We start from the raw sequence: 16,370 nt of genomic DNA, 5'->3' as shown, positions 1-16,370 counted from the left end.
CAGGGCAACTTTTTCTTTTGGCGACTTCAAGGGGTATTATGAAGGTCCGACGAGGCAGACAGACAAACGTCATCTTCAAACTGTCCTTCACAAGACTCAATGATGGGGGGGAAAATGTTCACCCAGGCAGGAAGAAAGGGAGAGCCATCCCCCTACTGCTTGAATCTTGCTATTAACTGGACTTGCGGCAGTCAGAAGTCTCATCCATGATGTTTTTTGGATGCAATCTGAGCAGACACTGCCAATGCATTGCCAGCATGGTCTTGCATAGTGTGCCCCATTTTTCCTTTGTGATCCCACTAGGGGCCTAGGAAGGCCAAGCAACAAAATGGCCCCATTAGAACAGGCAACATTCACAGAGATCACTCACTGTCACATCAAGGGTACCGATTTGGAGGCTGATCAGGGGTACATACGACATCCCTCCTGGATACCGAGGAGTCCTACAACCTTCTACTCTTGACTGAAACAGCTGCTCCCTTTAGTATGCCCATGCAACCGTAGTGGTGCATGCTGCTGTCGCCTTCTTGAGTACGCCATGATGGAGCAAGACTAAACCCATGTGCCTTCTTGTAGTTATCCTTTCTTATGGGGGGGGGGGGGGGGCGCACTTCCCGGTTCCACCTCATCTGGTCCTGAAAATGTGCCCCTCCCCTCCACACAGCCCAGCCAGGAGGCGCTGAATCCCCAAGCCTCCTGGCCGGCATTTTTTGCCCACGGTGCCGCCATCTTGCTTCTGGCACACTCCTGAAGTCACCTGGGCACGCCCATTCAGAGTGGACCTTGCTTTTGATGCCAGCAGAGTAGTCCCCCGGAAGATCGACTCACCACTGAGACTGCAGCCGGAAGATCCAGACATGCTCTGCATAAGCATCTGTGCTGCCTGCATGTATACCCAGGAGCCACCTGGACCTATGGATAGTGCATCCATCACCTGAAGGCTGGCCCACAGCCTGCTCTTCTAGTAGAGGGACAGGAGTGGGCAAGTCCAAAAAACCTACACCCCACTTAAAACCCTGTCCTAGCTGAGTGTATCCCTCTCCCTGTCATAAGTGAAGCAAAATTAGAACTTTTTGGATACTCAACTCTGCAAGTGGAGTTAAGGTTGAGTACAATCCCCAAAACACCCTCCCAACTGAAGCATGGTGGGGCAAATCATACTTTGTGGGGTGCTTTTCTGCAAAGGGGGACAGGACAAATGCACTATGTTGAAGGGAAGCTGAATGGGGCCCATGTATTGTGAGATTTTGGCCAACAACCTTCCATGTTTAAGAGCACTGAAGATGGGTCGTGGCTGGGTCTTCCAGTACAACAATTATCCGAGACAGCCAGGGCAACTAAGGATTAGCTCAGTAAGAAGCATTTTGAGGTCCTGGAGTGGCCTAGCTGGCCTCCAGACCTGACCCCAATAGAAAATCTATGGAGGGAGCTGAAACTCAATGTTGCCCAGCAACGGTCCCAAAACCTGAAAGAACTGAAGATCTGTATGGAGGAGGGGGGCCAAAATCCCTGCTGCAGTGTGTGCAAACCTGGTGAAGAACTACAGGAAACGTCTGACCTCTAATTGCAAACAAGAAGTTTTTGTACCAAATATCAAGTTCAAATTATGATTTTTCTTTTAGATGGTCTCAGAGGTGAAGTGTCTCTACGATACAAGTTACAGACCTCTCCAATCTTTGTAGGTGGGAAACCTTGCAAAAAATAATTAGGATTTCCAGGATATAAAAGGGAAGCATGTTTTCAATTGCAGCCTGGCCCTTTAATGCCCAATATTCCCCATAGTGAGGCTGGTTACCCTCTATGTGCAGCAGGTACTTTATAAAATAGAAGAGCCAGTGAGGGAGAATATTGATCTAATTTACTGGAGGAAGAAAAAAAAAAAAAAAAAAAAAAAAAAAAAAAAAACTGCAGTATAAAGCATGAGGAAAAAGGACAGCTGGAAACACGGGTATTACATACCAGGTAATGTGTTTTTTCATGAGACATGACGGCACCAAGAGAGGGGATCCGCCCAGCGAGGACAGGAAACCTTCAAGATAAAAGGGGCGGCTCCTCTCCGCATCAGTTTTACTGATCACGAGGGGAACTCCGCAGGTTATTGTACACATAACTACATCCTTTACGCTATTAGATTCCCAACACCAAGGGAGTGTATAATGCACCCAACTAATGACGTGATCAATAGGGAGGGAATATAAGGGTGCCGTCATGTTTCATGAAAACACAACCTGGTATGCAATACCTGTGTTTTTCCATCCTACATGACGGCACCACGAGAGAGTTAGAGATTTGTATTCTCTTTAGGAGGGATCACTGCTTGTAACACTTCTCCCGAATGCGAGATCAGAGGTAGCAGATAGGTCTAATCCGTAATGTTTGAAAAAGGTAGATGGAGAGGACCAAGTGGCCGCCTTACAGATTTGGTCAATGGAGGCGTTAGCTCTCTCCACCCAGGACGTCGCCATGGCCCTCGTGGAGTGGGCTTTTAGGCCTTCTGGAACAGCCCTGCCTGCACTACTATATGCTAGCATGATGGCCTCTCACCCATCTAGCTATAGTCCGCTTAGAGGCTTTAAGGCCTTTCCTTGCCCCCTGGTATGAGACAAAGGCCCTCTGTTTTCTCCAAGGTTTTGTCATCTCTAAATACATCTACCGTCTAAGAAATTAAGTCTTTCCGCCTTCTGGTTACTGGGGTTAGGACAAAAGGATGGCAAGACTAACTCCTGAGCCCTGTGGAATTTCAACACTACCTTAGGGAGGTATGCTGGGTCTAATTTTAACACAACCCTATCGCCCATGACCTGAGTGTATGGCGGGTCTGCTGATAGTGCATGTAAGTCTCCGACCCTACGGGCCGATGCGAGTGCCACTAATAAGGCTGTCTTTAAAGTTAACACTTTATCTGACGCTGCATTTAGCGGTTCAAATAGACTTTCTTCCAGAGATAAGCCTCCTCCCTGGGATCTAAATTTAGTCCTAGGAGACAGGACAGAGTCAGCTCTAGTACAGGCAGGGATAAACCTGGTCACTCATCTATTGTTTGCCAGGTCATAGTTGAATAAGGCTGCCAGGGCTGAAATGTGAACTTTGAGGGTGCTGACCGCTAACCCCAACTCTAACCTTCTGCAGAAACTCCAGTACTGCCCCTACCGGTACTTGGGCCTGAGGTAGATAAAAATTTCCTCCATACCCTTCCATATATTTTCATAGTCACTGGTTCTGCTATTGAGTAAGGTGGATACTAGCCTCGCTGAGAAACCTTTTTTCAACAGTGACCTTTCAAATTCCAGGCTGTCAAATTCAGTCTGGAATTTGGAGGGTGATTGAAGGGACCTTGTGTCAGCAGGTTGTGATCTTCTGGGAGGACCCATGGGTCCATTACTGACACTCAGCCAGTAGAACCATGGTATTTTTGGCCAAAAAGGAGCCATCATAATTACTCTGGCTTGGTCCTCCCTGATCTTCCTCAGAACTGCTGGAATGAGGCATATTGGAGGGAAGGCATACATGAGACCTGGTGTCCAGTCTATCCTGAAGGAGTCTACTGCCAACGGCCTGTCTGCTGGACTTAGGGAGCAGAATTTTTTAACCTTCTTGTTGGTTTTTGAGGCGAAGAGATCTATGATGGTTTCCCCCACATATGCACAGTCTGTTGAAAAATGGACTCCTTTAGGCACCATTCTCCTTGCCTCAGGTGGTTCCTGCTCAGAAAGTCTGCCTTCAGGTTGTCTACGCCTAGAGTATGCAGGGCCGATAATGAGAGGAACTGGTGTTCTGCTAGGGCCATGATCCTTCCTGCTATTCGCATCAGGGACCGAGGATGGGTGCCCCCTGGTGCTTCACATATACGACTGCTGTATGGTTGTCTGACAGGACTCTCACATGATGTCCTCTTAGGTGTGTCAATCCTTCCTGCTCCTTTTGATGGCTAGTAGCTCCCACTCGTTTGAGGATAGAGACTTTCCTCCTGGACCCAGGAGCCATAGTGTGTCTAGATGGGCTCCCCAGCCCCAAGGACTGGCGTCCGTTGTGACTATTCTGGAGGGGGTGTGTGCGTGCATGTCCAGGGCACTCCTCTTGGTGAGGACTCTGTAACCACTTGAGTGACTGGAGTACAGGGTCCAGGAGGGTGAGCTTCTGCTCCAACTGTCCCTGAAGCCTCAGATCGTTTTGTAGAACACCACTGAAGTTCTCTTGTGTGAAACTGGGCCCATTTTACTGATGGTATGCAGGACGTTAGGGACCCCAACACCGACATGACCCTCCTCAGAGTCATTTCTGTTTTTTTTTTTTTTTTTTTTTTAATGTTGCCATGATTAGATTTTTGATCTCTCCCCTCTGGGAGGTGACACTCCTGTACCACCGAGTCCACCGTTAAGCCAAAAAAAAAAAAAGAAAAAAAAAATTCTGGATCATTGCTGGTACCAGTTTGGATTTTTTGAGGTTCAGTTGCCATCCCAGGGTCTGTAGTGTCTCCATCACTATTTTGACTTTTTCCTGACAGTGAGAAATTTCTTCCCACTATCAAGAAGTTGTCCAGATATGGTATCACCAGAGTGTCCTCCTCTGGCCCTGTGGAGTCCTCCTGAGAGACCACTGAGGGGCTGGAGCGCTCTAGTTTTGCTATCCGTAGATTGCAATGCCCTCACCGATTTGCAAACCTCTGTTTGAATTAGGGTTCTCAGACTGTCAGAATGATGGAGTCTCTTCCGCTACTGTTTTGTTAATACAATCCTGGCACAATCTTTTATTCCAGGATGCTCCTAAGGGACTACTGCATAAAGGACACTTTAATTTTTTCCCCTACTCTTCTTAGGGACCTCCTATACTCCACCCCACCAATGTAAGTAAGAGAGGGGGAGAGAGGAGACAAGAGCAAGAGAGTACATTAGAGTACCGGACATTCTCGAAGCTCACTGACCACTCGGACGCATCACAGAACAGGTATCGGATCTGGAGGCTGACTGGTCTTCTCACTGTCTCCAAAAGACACTAGGGACCCCTCCTTTTTGTGGCGACGATCCGCCCGTGCGCTGCCAAGCGGCTCCCACTGCTGCGGCGTGTATGGCTCTTCTCCTCTGAGCGTGACCGCCTCTTTCGGCTCCTGGCACGGCTGCAAGTGCTCTAGCGAAAGGCCCTCCATTCTATAGACTGCTTAGCTGCTGCTGTCTTGTGATGAGAGCAGTCACATCCAACCCAATACTGGTGTAGTGACGCCTGCCAGCACTTCCTGTTGCCTATAAATAAAAAGCACACTTTTTTTTTTTTTAAACTAACCAATTGGTACGCCTGGTCGATCCTGCACCTGCCGGCCGCTTGTGCTTCCTGGTTATGCCCCCACGCCTGCGCACTATAGCCGGCCTTTGCGCGCACCCGGCAACCACATCTGGTGCGCGTTCTCCTCCGGTACCCTCATCCCCCTTCGGGTGTATGCGCGCTCTTCTCCGGCACGCTCCCCTCCGGCAGTGCCCGTGCCTCCGGGCATAAGCGCGGCTGCTGAAACGTGCACCCGGCGATGCGCGTTCCCCTGACCCATGCACCCTTCACTTCTGGTGCGCGTCAGGGGTCACTTCCGGTATGTGCCTGGAATGCTTCTGGTGCATAACTGCGGACTGTTCTCGGTGCTGACGCCCTGGACCCCCCGAGCAGCTCTCATGTAGTGTGGTTTGTCACACTGCCACCACTGTTTTAGTGTACCAGATCAGCGAGCCCAGCAGTCGCCTGTCAACCTGCTGACTGGTCTTACCGGGAGAAGCGACAGCACTACCACCACTGATAACGGGTACTGGATTGGAGAGTCCCGCTGTTGCCCATCATACCTGTAGTCTGGCCTTACTGGGTGAAGCATCTCCACTGCCACCACTGAAATCAGGTAATTCCTCATCAGGGCAGTTTCTGTAGTGCCTGTCTAAGGGAGGGTACCCACATAGCCTTCGAGGAGCTTTAATTCTGCCTGGACACCGATGTGTCTCACAGGCTGCATGGCCACTATATGTCGACAGGGAGGGAGCACGGAAAGTGGCCTCCGTGGACTTTTATGGGGCAAGTTTCGGTCATCAGGGAGGGTACACGAACCATGGTCTCAGAGGCATCATTACTTCACCCAGGCACCTGCCTCACGGGCTGTGGCCATGCACTCCCCCTGGGGCGACATAGGAATATATGGCCCCCCGAGGCGACTACCAGTACCAGGTGATGGATGTAGCAGACCAGTCCCTGCCAGTAATCACCCGACCCAGGCATCATCTCTTCTAGAATCTTCAAGAGGTTTTCATCTTGAGGGTTCCCCATCGAGGACAGGAAACCAACTGATGTGGAGAGAGGAGCCGCCCTTTTATCTTGAAGGTTTCCTGTCCTTGCTGGGTGGATCCCCTCTCTTGTGGTGCTGTCATGTAGGATGGAAAAAGTGAATTTTAAAAAAGTGTGTGCTAAGGGGGTGGGGTGCGAGTTTCCCCTTTAACAGAGAATGTCAGACTATGGGCACTCCAAAAGATACATCATCCGTGGACTAACAGATGGGAGCGGGTAAAGGATTCCTAAAATATCTTGGATTGGATTTAGAACAGTTTTTGTTCCGTAACACATGTTAAAGATTAACATCGCCAGCGAGTGAGGTCATGTGAAGTGAATTATGGGATGTTACAGAAAATAAAACCCCACAATCTATTCTTCGAGGGCACCACTTGCCATATAAATGGTCATCCTCTCTGGGGTAAACGCCGCTCTTCTCCAGAGTCCAGCGATGTTGCTCTATTGTTATTGTGACTTTCCAGACCGGAGATACGGCCTGTGTAAATATTTCAGATGAGTCGAGTGGGTGTGTCCTCAATAAGATAGTCAAGGGGGTGTGGTCCTCGATTTTTGTGAATGACAAATGTAGATAGAAGAGGCAAACAGGGGCCAACAAGGGCCAGAGTGCAAGAACGGAGAGATGCAGAGACAGGAAAATACGAGTCTTACGCATTTAAGGCCGACGCAGCGCCACGTCACATGCACAGTCCAGCTTCACTGGCGTCAAGCAGGTCTCTACAGAAAGCAAAAGAGTGTCTCCCTTAAGCTGGAGAATAAGTGCATTTATAGACAGATCTTCACTTTATATCGTGAAACAGTGCCAACAGGTTCTCTTTAACCCCTTCACGAAAGCCACCATAAACGTATGGAAGTCGCCAGCGGCCTCACACCGCTGAAGGGTTGTCGTGTCAGCTGGTGATCCGTGAGTCATTATGGAGCGCCTTCTGACCCTGTCTGAGGAGACTGCATTGCTGTAGATAGCACAAGCAGTCAGACACATCTTCAAGTCCCCCAAGGGGGACCAACAAGCCAAAAAAAAAAAAAAAGTACAAAAGCGGAAATTAGCTCTGCTGGCTGTAAAGGGGTTAAGAGAAGCAGTCATGAGCATCCATAAAATTAAAAGAGGCGATAAGTGTTAGAGCATGCATAATTAGTATAGGAATGTTGATAGCCAAGCCAACATTACACAATAGCAAAAACGCTGCCTAAAAACACAAGATACAGAGGAGACATACAAGTGGAACCCCCACACGATTATACAAGTGGTTTTACACACTAGTAGTGTATTGCTGGAGACAAGATAGGCAGCATTAACACCATGTACACACGTATGCCCACATCTCGTGGTGAGCTTTGTGTGTAATCACTGTCAAAATTGATGGGGTCCACCAACAAATATCTATCAAGGCTAAAAGCAGGTCTTTTATTGCCTGGGACTAGATAGGCAAGACTAACAATAGCAGGAAGGAGAGTATATATACACATAGCAAACTGGTAGATCTTATGGCCTTTATTGGCCAAAGTCATCAATTTTGACAGGCCTTGTCAGTTTAAAGCCTCAGTGCAAGACTTTCCTATCTAATCACAGGCAGTACTCAAGATCACACTAATAACAGGCAGAGACTGGAAGGAGTATAGCGGGCATGCCATGTTTCTGCTCAACTGGTAGATCTCAGCTATGACAAGATCTATGCTGCCTAAGACTAGATAGGCAGGGTATACATAGTAACATAGTTTTGAAGGCTGAAGGAAGACCTTATGTCCATCTAGTTCAGCCTATTTTTAGTGCAGCTGTTCTGCATTGTTGATCCTGGGGAAGGCAAAAAACCCACAGAGTAGAAGCCAATTTTCTCCATAGGGAAAAAAATTCCTTCCCCTAAGCTGGGTCAACCATCTACCTATAATATTATGTTAACCTTCTATACTGTTACTCACAAGAAAAGCATCCATTCCTTTCTTACATTCATTCAGTGAGTTGGCCATCACCACTTCCTCAGGAAGAGAATTCCAGAGCCTCACTGCTCTTACCGTGAAGAACCCTCTTCTATGCTGGTGCAGAATTTGTCTTTCCTCCAAACGAAGAGAATGCCCCCTTGTTCTTGTCACAGTCCTTGGTACAAGCAGTTCATTGGAGAGATCTCTGTATTGCCCTCTGATATACTTGTACATATATTAAGTCTCCCCTAAGTCTTCTCTTTTCTAGAGTAAATAGACCTAATTTTGATAACCTTTCTGGGTATTGTAGTGAACCAACTCCATTTATCATTTTAGTAGCCCGCCTTCGAACCCTTTCAAGTTCAGTAATGTCTTTCTTGAGCACCGGCATCCAAAATTGCACACAATACTTCAAGTGTGGTCTGACGAGTGACTTGTACAGAGGGAGAATTATGTTTTCATCTCGTGTCCCCAGACCTCTTCTAATGCATCCCATGACCCCATTTGCTTGGTGGCAGCTGCCTGACACTGGGCACTCCATTTTAGCTTCTTATTGACTAAGATGCCTAAGTCTTCCCCCCCCCCCCCCCCGTCTGATTTCCCCAGAAGCTTCCCATTTAGTAAGTAATTGTAGCATCTGTTTCTCCTTCCCATGTGCATAACCTTACACTTATCTGTGTTAAACCTCATTTGCAATTTTTCAGCCCAATTCTCCAATTTACTCAAATCTGTCTGTAGTTGCAAACAGTCCTCCTTTGTGTTAACTACCTTACATAGTTTTGTATCATCTGCAAATCCTGATATTTTACTGTGTAAGCCATCCACTAGATCATTAATATATTAAATAGTAGGGGGCCCAGTACAGACCCCTGTGGTACCCCACTGGTAACCCTGGCCCAATCTGAGGATGCCCCATTAATAACCACTCTTTGTTTTCTATCACTAAGCCAGCTACCTACCCATCTACACACATTTTCCCCTAGCCCAAGCTTTACACACAATATATACAGACTGGCTCACAAAGTTGTAGTTTTTGGTTTGATTATCAGTGATAACCAAATCTTGATGGTAGTTTCAGCTTCTGTAGGCAACTGAAAAGGCTTAGTCAACACAGATTATGAATTTCAGGCCAGATTCATCTAGACATGCCTTGTTCACACACCGGTATGGACTGGGGCTGAAATTCAGTCCTGGCATTTTAATCCACACAGGCCCATGTTGTCCCCATGAACCAGATGAGCTATATTACCCTGGATGGAGGAAAGAAAGATTAACTACAAGACCAATATTTCTAATGATACCCGTGGCCTGCTGGGGTAAGTGATGGAGTTAGCAACTTTCTGCTTCATCACAACTCTTAAGGGAATCTGTCACCCCTTTTTTAGCCTTTCAGTTGCCGGAATAGACATTGGGGGCTTATCTACAGCATTCTGTAATGCTGTAGATAAGCCTCCGATGTAACCTGAAAGGTAAGAAAAACACGTTATATTATACTCACTGAGGTGGGCGGTCTGGTGGGTGTCGCTGTCCTGTCCGGCGCCTCCCTTCTTCATGTGATGACATCCTCTTCTCCCGTCCTGTAATGGCTCCAGTGCAAGCGCACTGCTCTACCCTGTTGAGGGCAGAGTCCTACAGTGCGCAGGCATTGGGAGAGGTCTGGCGCCTGCGCACTGCACAATTCTGCTCTCAACAGGGCAGAGCAATGCGCCGGAGCCATTTCAGGACGGGAGATGAGGGAGTCATTGTACTGGACCGCAACACCCATCGGACCGGACTGCCCCCCTGGTGAGTATAATATAACGTGTTTTCCTTCTTTCAGGTAACATTGGAGGCTTATCTACAGCATTACAGAATGCTGTAAATAAGCCCCTAATGTCTATGCCGGCAGCCAATAGGGCAAAAAAAAAAAAAAAAAAAAAAAAAAAAAGTGGTGATAGATTCCCTTTTAACAGCATGGGTGTCTTGAGAACACCGATTCTGTTAACATAGCAGACAATGCGGCCCATGACCAGACAGGCCCTTCTGGCATTTGCCAGAATTGCCAGTCCGGCACTGTTCACGCAGGTCTTGAAGAGGTGCAGAGATCTGATGCCAACCGATCTCATGAATCATGAGAGCCTGACAAGTGTACATGCGTTTGTGCCCCACCACAGATCTTACTCTAGCAGGGACGGGAGAGACATGTGGCATGGCAAGCAACAGTTTTTACTAACCCGTCCTAGCTTCGCCCACTTTGGAGCTGGATGAAAATGTCATGAGACCAGAGTCAAGATTTTATCATGTCAAATTATGCAAACCTCAACTTTTTAAAGCACAAATACTGGCATACAAGCATTGACGAGTGTGGTCCATAGACTAGACATGATGGTCTACCATACCTGTGATGTTCAGAAGCTTGGGCAGGAAACGGTTCCAAAAGGTGCATGTCTGCACCCTTATTCCCTGCAGGTTCTGGAAGGGCTTGTTATTCAGTTCCAGATAGCTTTGGTCCGTTGCAGTGTACAAAGGCCATTTTGACAGGCGGCCATTAGTTTTCTCATTTGGATCCCTATTAGGGCAATTAAAGAAAACAAACGAACATATTAACAATTGAAGTCAATAGTATTTTCACATCACCATCTCATTACACAGATTTTGCTGTGCTCATTCTCACCCTGTCCGTGCAAAGTTTGCCCAGTATCGCATAATCCGACGACTCAGCTCTGCCTCTTGTTTGGTGTAGTTTAGTTTCGGCTCCAGAGGAAGACCAAAGACGAACTCAATTTCGTACCCGTGTGGAACACCCATCCATTCTGGCCAAGCGATGTTTGATGCTCTATGGTCAAAGTAATATGCGTAAACCCTGTTTCCAAACTCCGACGCCTTTCCAGCAAAGTAAGTAACGGGGCAAACGACATTGTGGTCTCCCACAATTTGGTCCAAAGCTTTCCGGTTTTTTAGTGCCTCGTGCTCATCTGCCCAGTCTGTATATTGCATCACGACTGCTTCCAGAGCAATGTCATTGGCTTCTGGGACGCTCATTCTCACCCCACCAAGAAATTGTTCCCGAGTGATCAAGCTCTCGTTGTTCTTGCTGAAGCCGGGAGCACCGTATAGAAGGAAGTAAGACCCTTCATTCTGGTTGACACCTACAATTAGTGGGCAAGGCTTATAGCTGCCTGTATTAATCAGAGTTTCAGGGGCATCTGGGAAAAAGTCTCCATCAGCCACAGGGACAAAGGCAAAACGAAAAACACCTGGCGCTGGAAAAACAGAAAACTCATGATCAATCAGTTGCTGTGGTTCTTTTGTCCGGAGGCAGATCAACAGTTCTGTGTCGTTACCCTGTTTACAGTCTAGCAACTTTCCCAACAGCTCAGCCCGGCGTCGACCCTCTTGGGGTGTAACAGTTGCCCATGGACTATTTGGAGCACCACTCTGCAGTACACCTTTGGAGAACAATTTATGGCTACCTGGAGAGATGACATGCATGCCAACAGAGGCACCCCCAGCACTCTCTCCAAAGATAGTAACTGTTTTAGGGTCACCACCAAAAAATACAATATTATCTTGAACCCACTGGAGTGCCAGGCGTTGGTCAAATAAGCCCACGTTCCCTGGAGCATCTGCATTTCCTGGTGTCAATGTCAGGAAACCAAATGCACCCAAACGGTAGTTCATGCTAACCACTATGACATTTTCTGTGTGACATAGGTAACGGCCATCATAGACATCAAGAGCAGAAGATCCACTGTAGAAGCCACCACCGTAGATCCAGACCATGACAGTTGCATTTGTTGGGCGTGGGTTAGGGACCCAAACGTTAAGGTACAGACAGTCCTCACTCATGGGCGTATTAGGATTCCACATTTCCATTCCAGGGAATTCAGGATACAAGGTGTCATAGTATTGGTAACATGCATTAGGATATTTGGTGGCATCAAAAACATCAGTCCATGGCTTTTTTGGTTCTGTCCGTCGAAATCTTAGCTTATCAACGGGTGGTTCGGCAAATGGAATTCCCAGAAATCCAGTGACATGGCTGGAGAGGACATTTAGTCGGGTACCCCTCACTTTACCTGAACGGGTGGTGATCAGAAGTACAGAGTCACTTTGGCAGAGCACATGAGACAAGAGGAGAGAGAGGGTGCAGAAACCAAACACTGCAAGAGACAAGAACTGCATGACTGGTTCTCACTGAAGTTACCTGAGAAAGAGCAAGCAGAAAAAAATAAAATAGAAAGTTTTGCATTAAGAGTCACCTCCCATTACAAAAAAATAGTGACAAAATTAGACCAGAACCAAAGAGTAAAAAAAATAAGTAACGCTCTGGAAAATGGACAGATTTCCTAGAACATCATAAGTGGTTGAGAGATAACGAGAATTTGTTGCAAGGAGATAAAGTGAGAGGAAGAAACAGGGTAGGGGAGAAGCTTGAGAAGACAAAGATGGATAACCTACTAAGGCCACAACAAACATTAAAAACCCAAAAGGAGCCCAAGGACAGTCAGTTGTTCCTATGCCCATTTCACCTTCTAATCTTTAATTTTGAGTTTCCTCCCTTTCCCACCAACTTGTGACTCCTCAATTTCCAAGTACCTTGCAACAGCTGTAACCTCACCATGTAAACGCAGTGTTAGACACAGCTACAGGAGGTTTATGGAGAGCAATAGACGAGGGTGTGTGAAGTTAAGGGAGGAGACTGTAGGGTGCCTTTTTATCACAGAACTGGTGAGGGCACTTTTGAGGTCCAGAAAAATGTAACAGATGTTCATGGTTGTCAAGTTTTTCCCTACCACAAATCTGGATTTAGTATGATATATTGAATGGATATTTGAGGCAGTGAAACTTTCTAGACTATGCCTAGTGCAAGGTTTTCCACTACGGGAGGTGACCAGAGTGTATGCCCACTTAAGATAGAAACAAAAATTCCACAGGGATATCACTACAGTAGGAAACCAAGGCAAGCCCTCATGATTGATACAGTGCAACATAGATCTGTTGCAGTCTGTAAAATTTACAATCTGATATCCTACATAATCTAAGGTCTGCTACATCACCTAGCAGTGACTGGAACAGTATGGACCTGGTGGGAGTTCCAATTGCCAGAGTATCTGGGTCTTTTCAAAATACATTCATTTTAACGCAAAGTGACATTAGAACAAAAATATATATTAAAAAAAAAAAAAAAAAAAACCTCCTTGTTGTTAAAGGGACCAGTTGTGTAGTGTTGGCAGTTGACATCAAGAGGCATTATCCTGGGCACAAAAATCCATAGGCCTATCCTTAATGTCAACGCAATTGCAGAAGTTAGAAGATGACCAATATAATCCTATTGTGCTCTGCAGAAACAGCAGCCAAGATGGCAGAATGAGCATCTGTACATTCGATTCCACCTTATTTCCCTACCAAGAGCTTTTACATCCCCACACTACGACCCGGTTCAGATGGGCATGTCACCGTTTATGGGCCAAAATTCCAGAACGGACTGCAGGTCTCCTGACAAGACCTTACAGACTCATGTCCAAATACTGTAACCCAGATATACCCGATTTTACTAGGGTAAGAGTAATTTTGCAGACATTAGCTAAAACAATCATAACACTAGGGGTCAGGGTGCAAGATAACATGTGGATATTATCGGCATGTATATGCAGTGGTATCCTTTCGAATCCCCCTTGATGAACACACTGCAAAACCACCACCATTTAGAGACATCAAGGGGAGATTACGGTGTGTGGTTTCTGACAAGTACTGACCCAGGTTATCCTCCCTTGACTGTTTTCACTGTCAGCTTCAGCTGGTGGGGCTAAATAGAAAGACCGGGAGCAAGACATATCCAGCAGCTGTCTCTTGTCTATTTCGGGCCAGCTCACAGATAACATTTCACTAAACATGCACATATATACACACACACACACACACACCAACGCTGTATACGCCTCACTGCCCGCAGAGTGTATAGACCTTGTCGTTTGGGTTTGTCATTTACAGGCCAGTTTTCAGGAGCATATAAAGGATAATCTGTCACCAGGAAAGCATCAATTACAGGAATATCTAGTGGTGGTGCAACTGCATAGACATGGCCATCACATCACTCAAGGGTGCAAGATCACTTGTTTCTTTCCTAGTCCAAGAGTCAAAAGGCATCATTGTGATAATTTTTATCTACAAGGCCATGGATATTGAGGCTTTGGCTTGGAATCTCATATCTTACCTGCTGTAGGGTACAGTGGACATTTGGGAATTTTATGTTTTTTTATTAGGTATCCTAACCTACTCTCCACAAAATGCAAGGGACCAGGCTCAGTCTTTGACTTTAAATGCCATCATTGAGTTCCAAGATGACCAGAGATATAACCCAAGGCTCCTCAGGACCACTCAGCTACTGTGCACCAAGGTATCTTGTGGTCCTCTAACCAAGCAGATGCTGTGTGCAACACCAACTTCTCCAGTGGCATATCTGATACCATGGGACCTATATAACATGCTACTGAACACAACTTGATGTCACACAAACTCCATTGTTAGTTAATTTTTTTTTTTGCATGTACCCAACGCCCTTTGGTCAGTCATGTCCATGTAACGACCTGCTACAGGGACTTATGTCTAACACAAGCTGGAGAGTCATCACTGTCTGTTTGCTCAATGTTGAAGTAGACATAAGGCAATTAGTGAGATGATAGAAAACAGCAGCTTGTTGAAGAGCAGGAAATCCTTCAAAGATAGCAACAAGGCCTGTCACTGCGCAAGAGACATACACAACACCATTGCATGGATTCCACACCAACACTGTATTACGAGGTGGGGGAGGGGGGGGAAAATCTGCATTGTGTTTGAGACTGCAGATGTGAATATGAGCTGCAAGATGTCAGATCGAGGCCTCTGCAAAAGCATCACTAATAGGGGAAGTGTAGCAGGTTCCCTACATGGCTAATGAAATGAATGAAATAGCTGGACAGGGAGCAAGAGGGAGGGAGGAGAGAAGCCGCAAGGAAGAGCAGGAGAAGAGGAAAACCACCATCACGCCAAAGATTTGACAGGGCGTCATTCCAGAAAATACAAAATGAAGGTGGAATGACGAGAAGGAGCACTTGACTATAGTTTGGACGCGAGTCTTGATTCCATTTTTCTTCTTTTTGGGTGGAGAGACTAGACTCCAAGTCACTCATGTCACATTCTGGCCTGAGGGCCAAATCTGGGTCCTCAGAGCATGTATAAATCGGCAAGTGATGCACTTTCAACTATATTGGCATCCTAAACGCCAATACAGTTGAAAGCAGTGATTGAGGGAGTGTCAGCTGATGACATGGTAGAGCGGGCACGATGTCATTACAATGCACCTGCTGTACAGAGGATTGAGGCATCGGAGCAGCAGGGGGGACATGAAAGGTTTTTTTTTTAGTTATGGGTCCATACTGTACAGAACACTTTGTGGCCAATATACTGAATGGAGCGCTGTGTGGGGATTACTGTTGAAGAATGATGTGGTCACCATTCTTTGTTGGGGATACAGTAGGGTCATCATGGTGATGGGGGAACTTGTTGGCAACCTTTATCATCTGTATTATTCAAGGTTTTACATGTTTAAATTAGGCGATATGCCCTTTACTGTTCTTACATGTTATTCCAATATTTTATGCCAACATCTATTAAGATGTAGAGCTCTCATATGGAAACAAGTTTAAAGAACACTTGTTATATTTGTTAAGAAAACTTAATGTCAAGATTGGCCCCCGACTTTGTCCAAGCTTTTAATTTTGGCCCACCATTTGAGTATGACATACCTGCCCAACTGGAACCCACAAAAAGAAGATGTTTTAAGTGGATGGAAACCTGGCTAATGGAGTTTAGCCTACAGAGTCCTGCAAATTTGAATCACCTGCTACCTGATTTGCAGCCCCAGCAAGATGTCAGTGGATGGAATTGGGAGGACATCACACTGCAATGATGTTGTGCCAGGTCAGGAAGGAGAAGATGGACAGCCAAGGACTAGCATTGTCTACTGGACAAAGGTCCCTGCAAAGCCTTTTACTCACTCATGGACCATAAGACAAAGAAGAAAACTAACACTCATGGTTTTACAGCAATTTACGGGGTGTCTGTTAAATGGAATATGATGTGGATTGGTTTACCATGACACTATATGGCAGTGTTGTGGGCTA

General features: G+C 46.4%; 1 protein-coding gene across 5 annotated transcripts in view; it reads right to left on the bottom strand.

Annotated features, from left to right (window-relative positions):
• Nucleotides 1-16,370, bottom strand: part of ACHE (acetylcholinesterase (Yt blood group)) — a 62,178-nt gene that overhangs the window by 18,265 nt on the left and 27,543 nt on the right. For 4 of the 5 annotated variants that reach the window (XM_073562429.1, XM_073562432.1, XM_073562431.1 and 1 more), the window contains exons 2-3: nucleotides 10,880-12,412; nucleotides 10,605-10,774 (exon numbers count right to left, since the gene is read on the bottom strand). In XM_073562429.1, the coding sequence (XP_073418530.1) occupies nucleotides 10,605-10,774; nucleotides 10,880-12,390 (1,681 nt within the window). In that variant the 5' untranslated portion in view covers nucleotides 12,391-12,412. Of the gene's footprint in view, nucleotides 1-6,960; nucleotides 7,027-10,604; nucleotides 10,775-10,879; nucleotides 12,413-16,370 lie in introns of all 5 variants that reach the window. The other variant, XM_073562433.1, reaches the window with a different exon arrangement.

The sequence above is a fragment of the Dendrobates tinctorius genome, unplaced genomic scaffold, assembly GCF_039654945.1.
Source record: "Dendrobates tinctorius isolate UK_male_01 unplaced genomic scaffold, ASM3965494v1 ptg000351l, whole genome shotgun sequence".
Classification (NCBI taxonomy): domain Eukaryota; kingdom Metazoa; phylum Chordata; class Amphibia; order Anura; family Dendrobatidae; genus Dendrobates; species Dendrobates tinctorius.
Note: the sequence above shows the minus strand (reverse complement) of the source record. Positions and strands in the feature narration are given on the sequence as shown.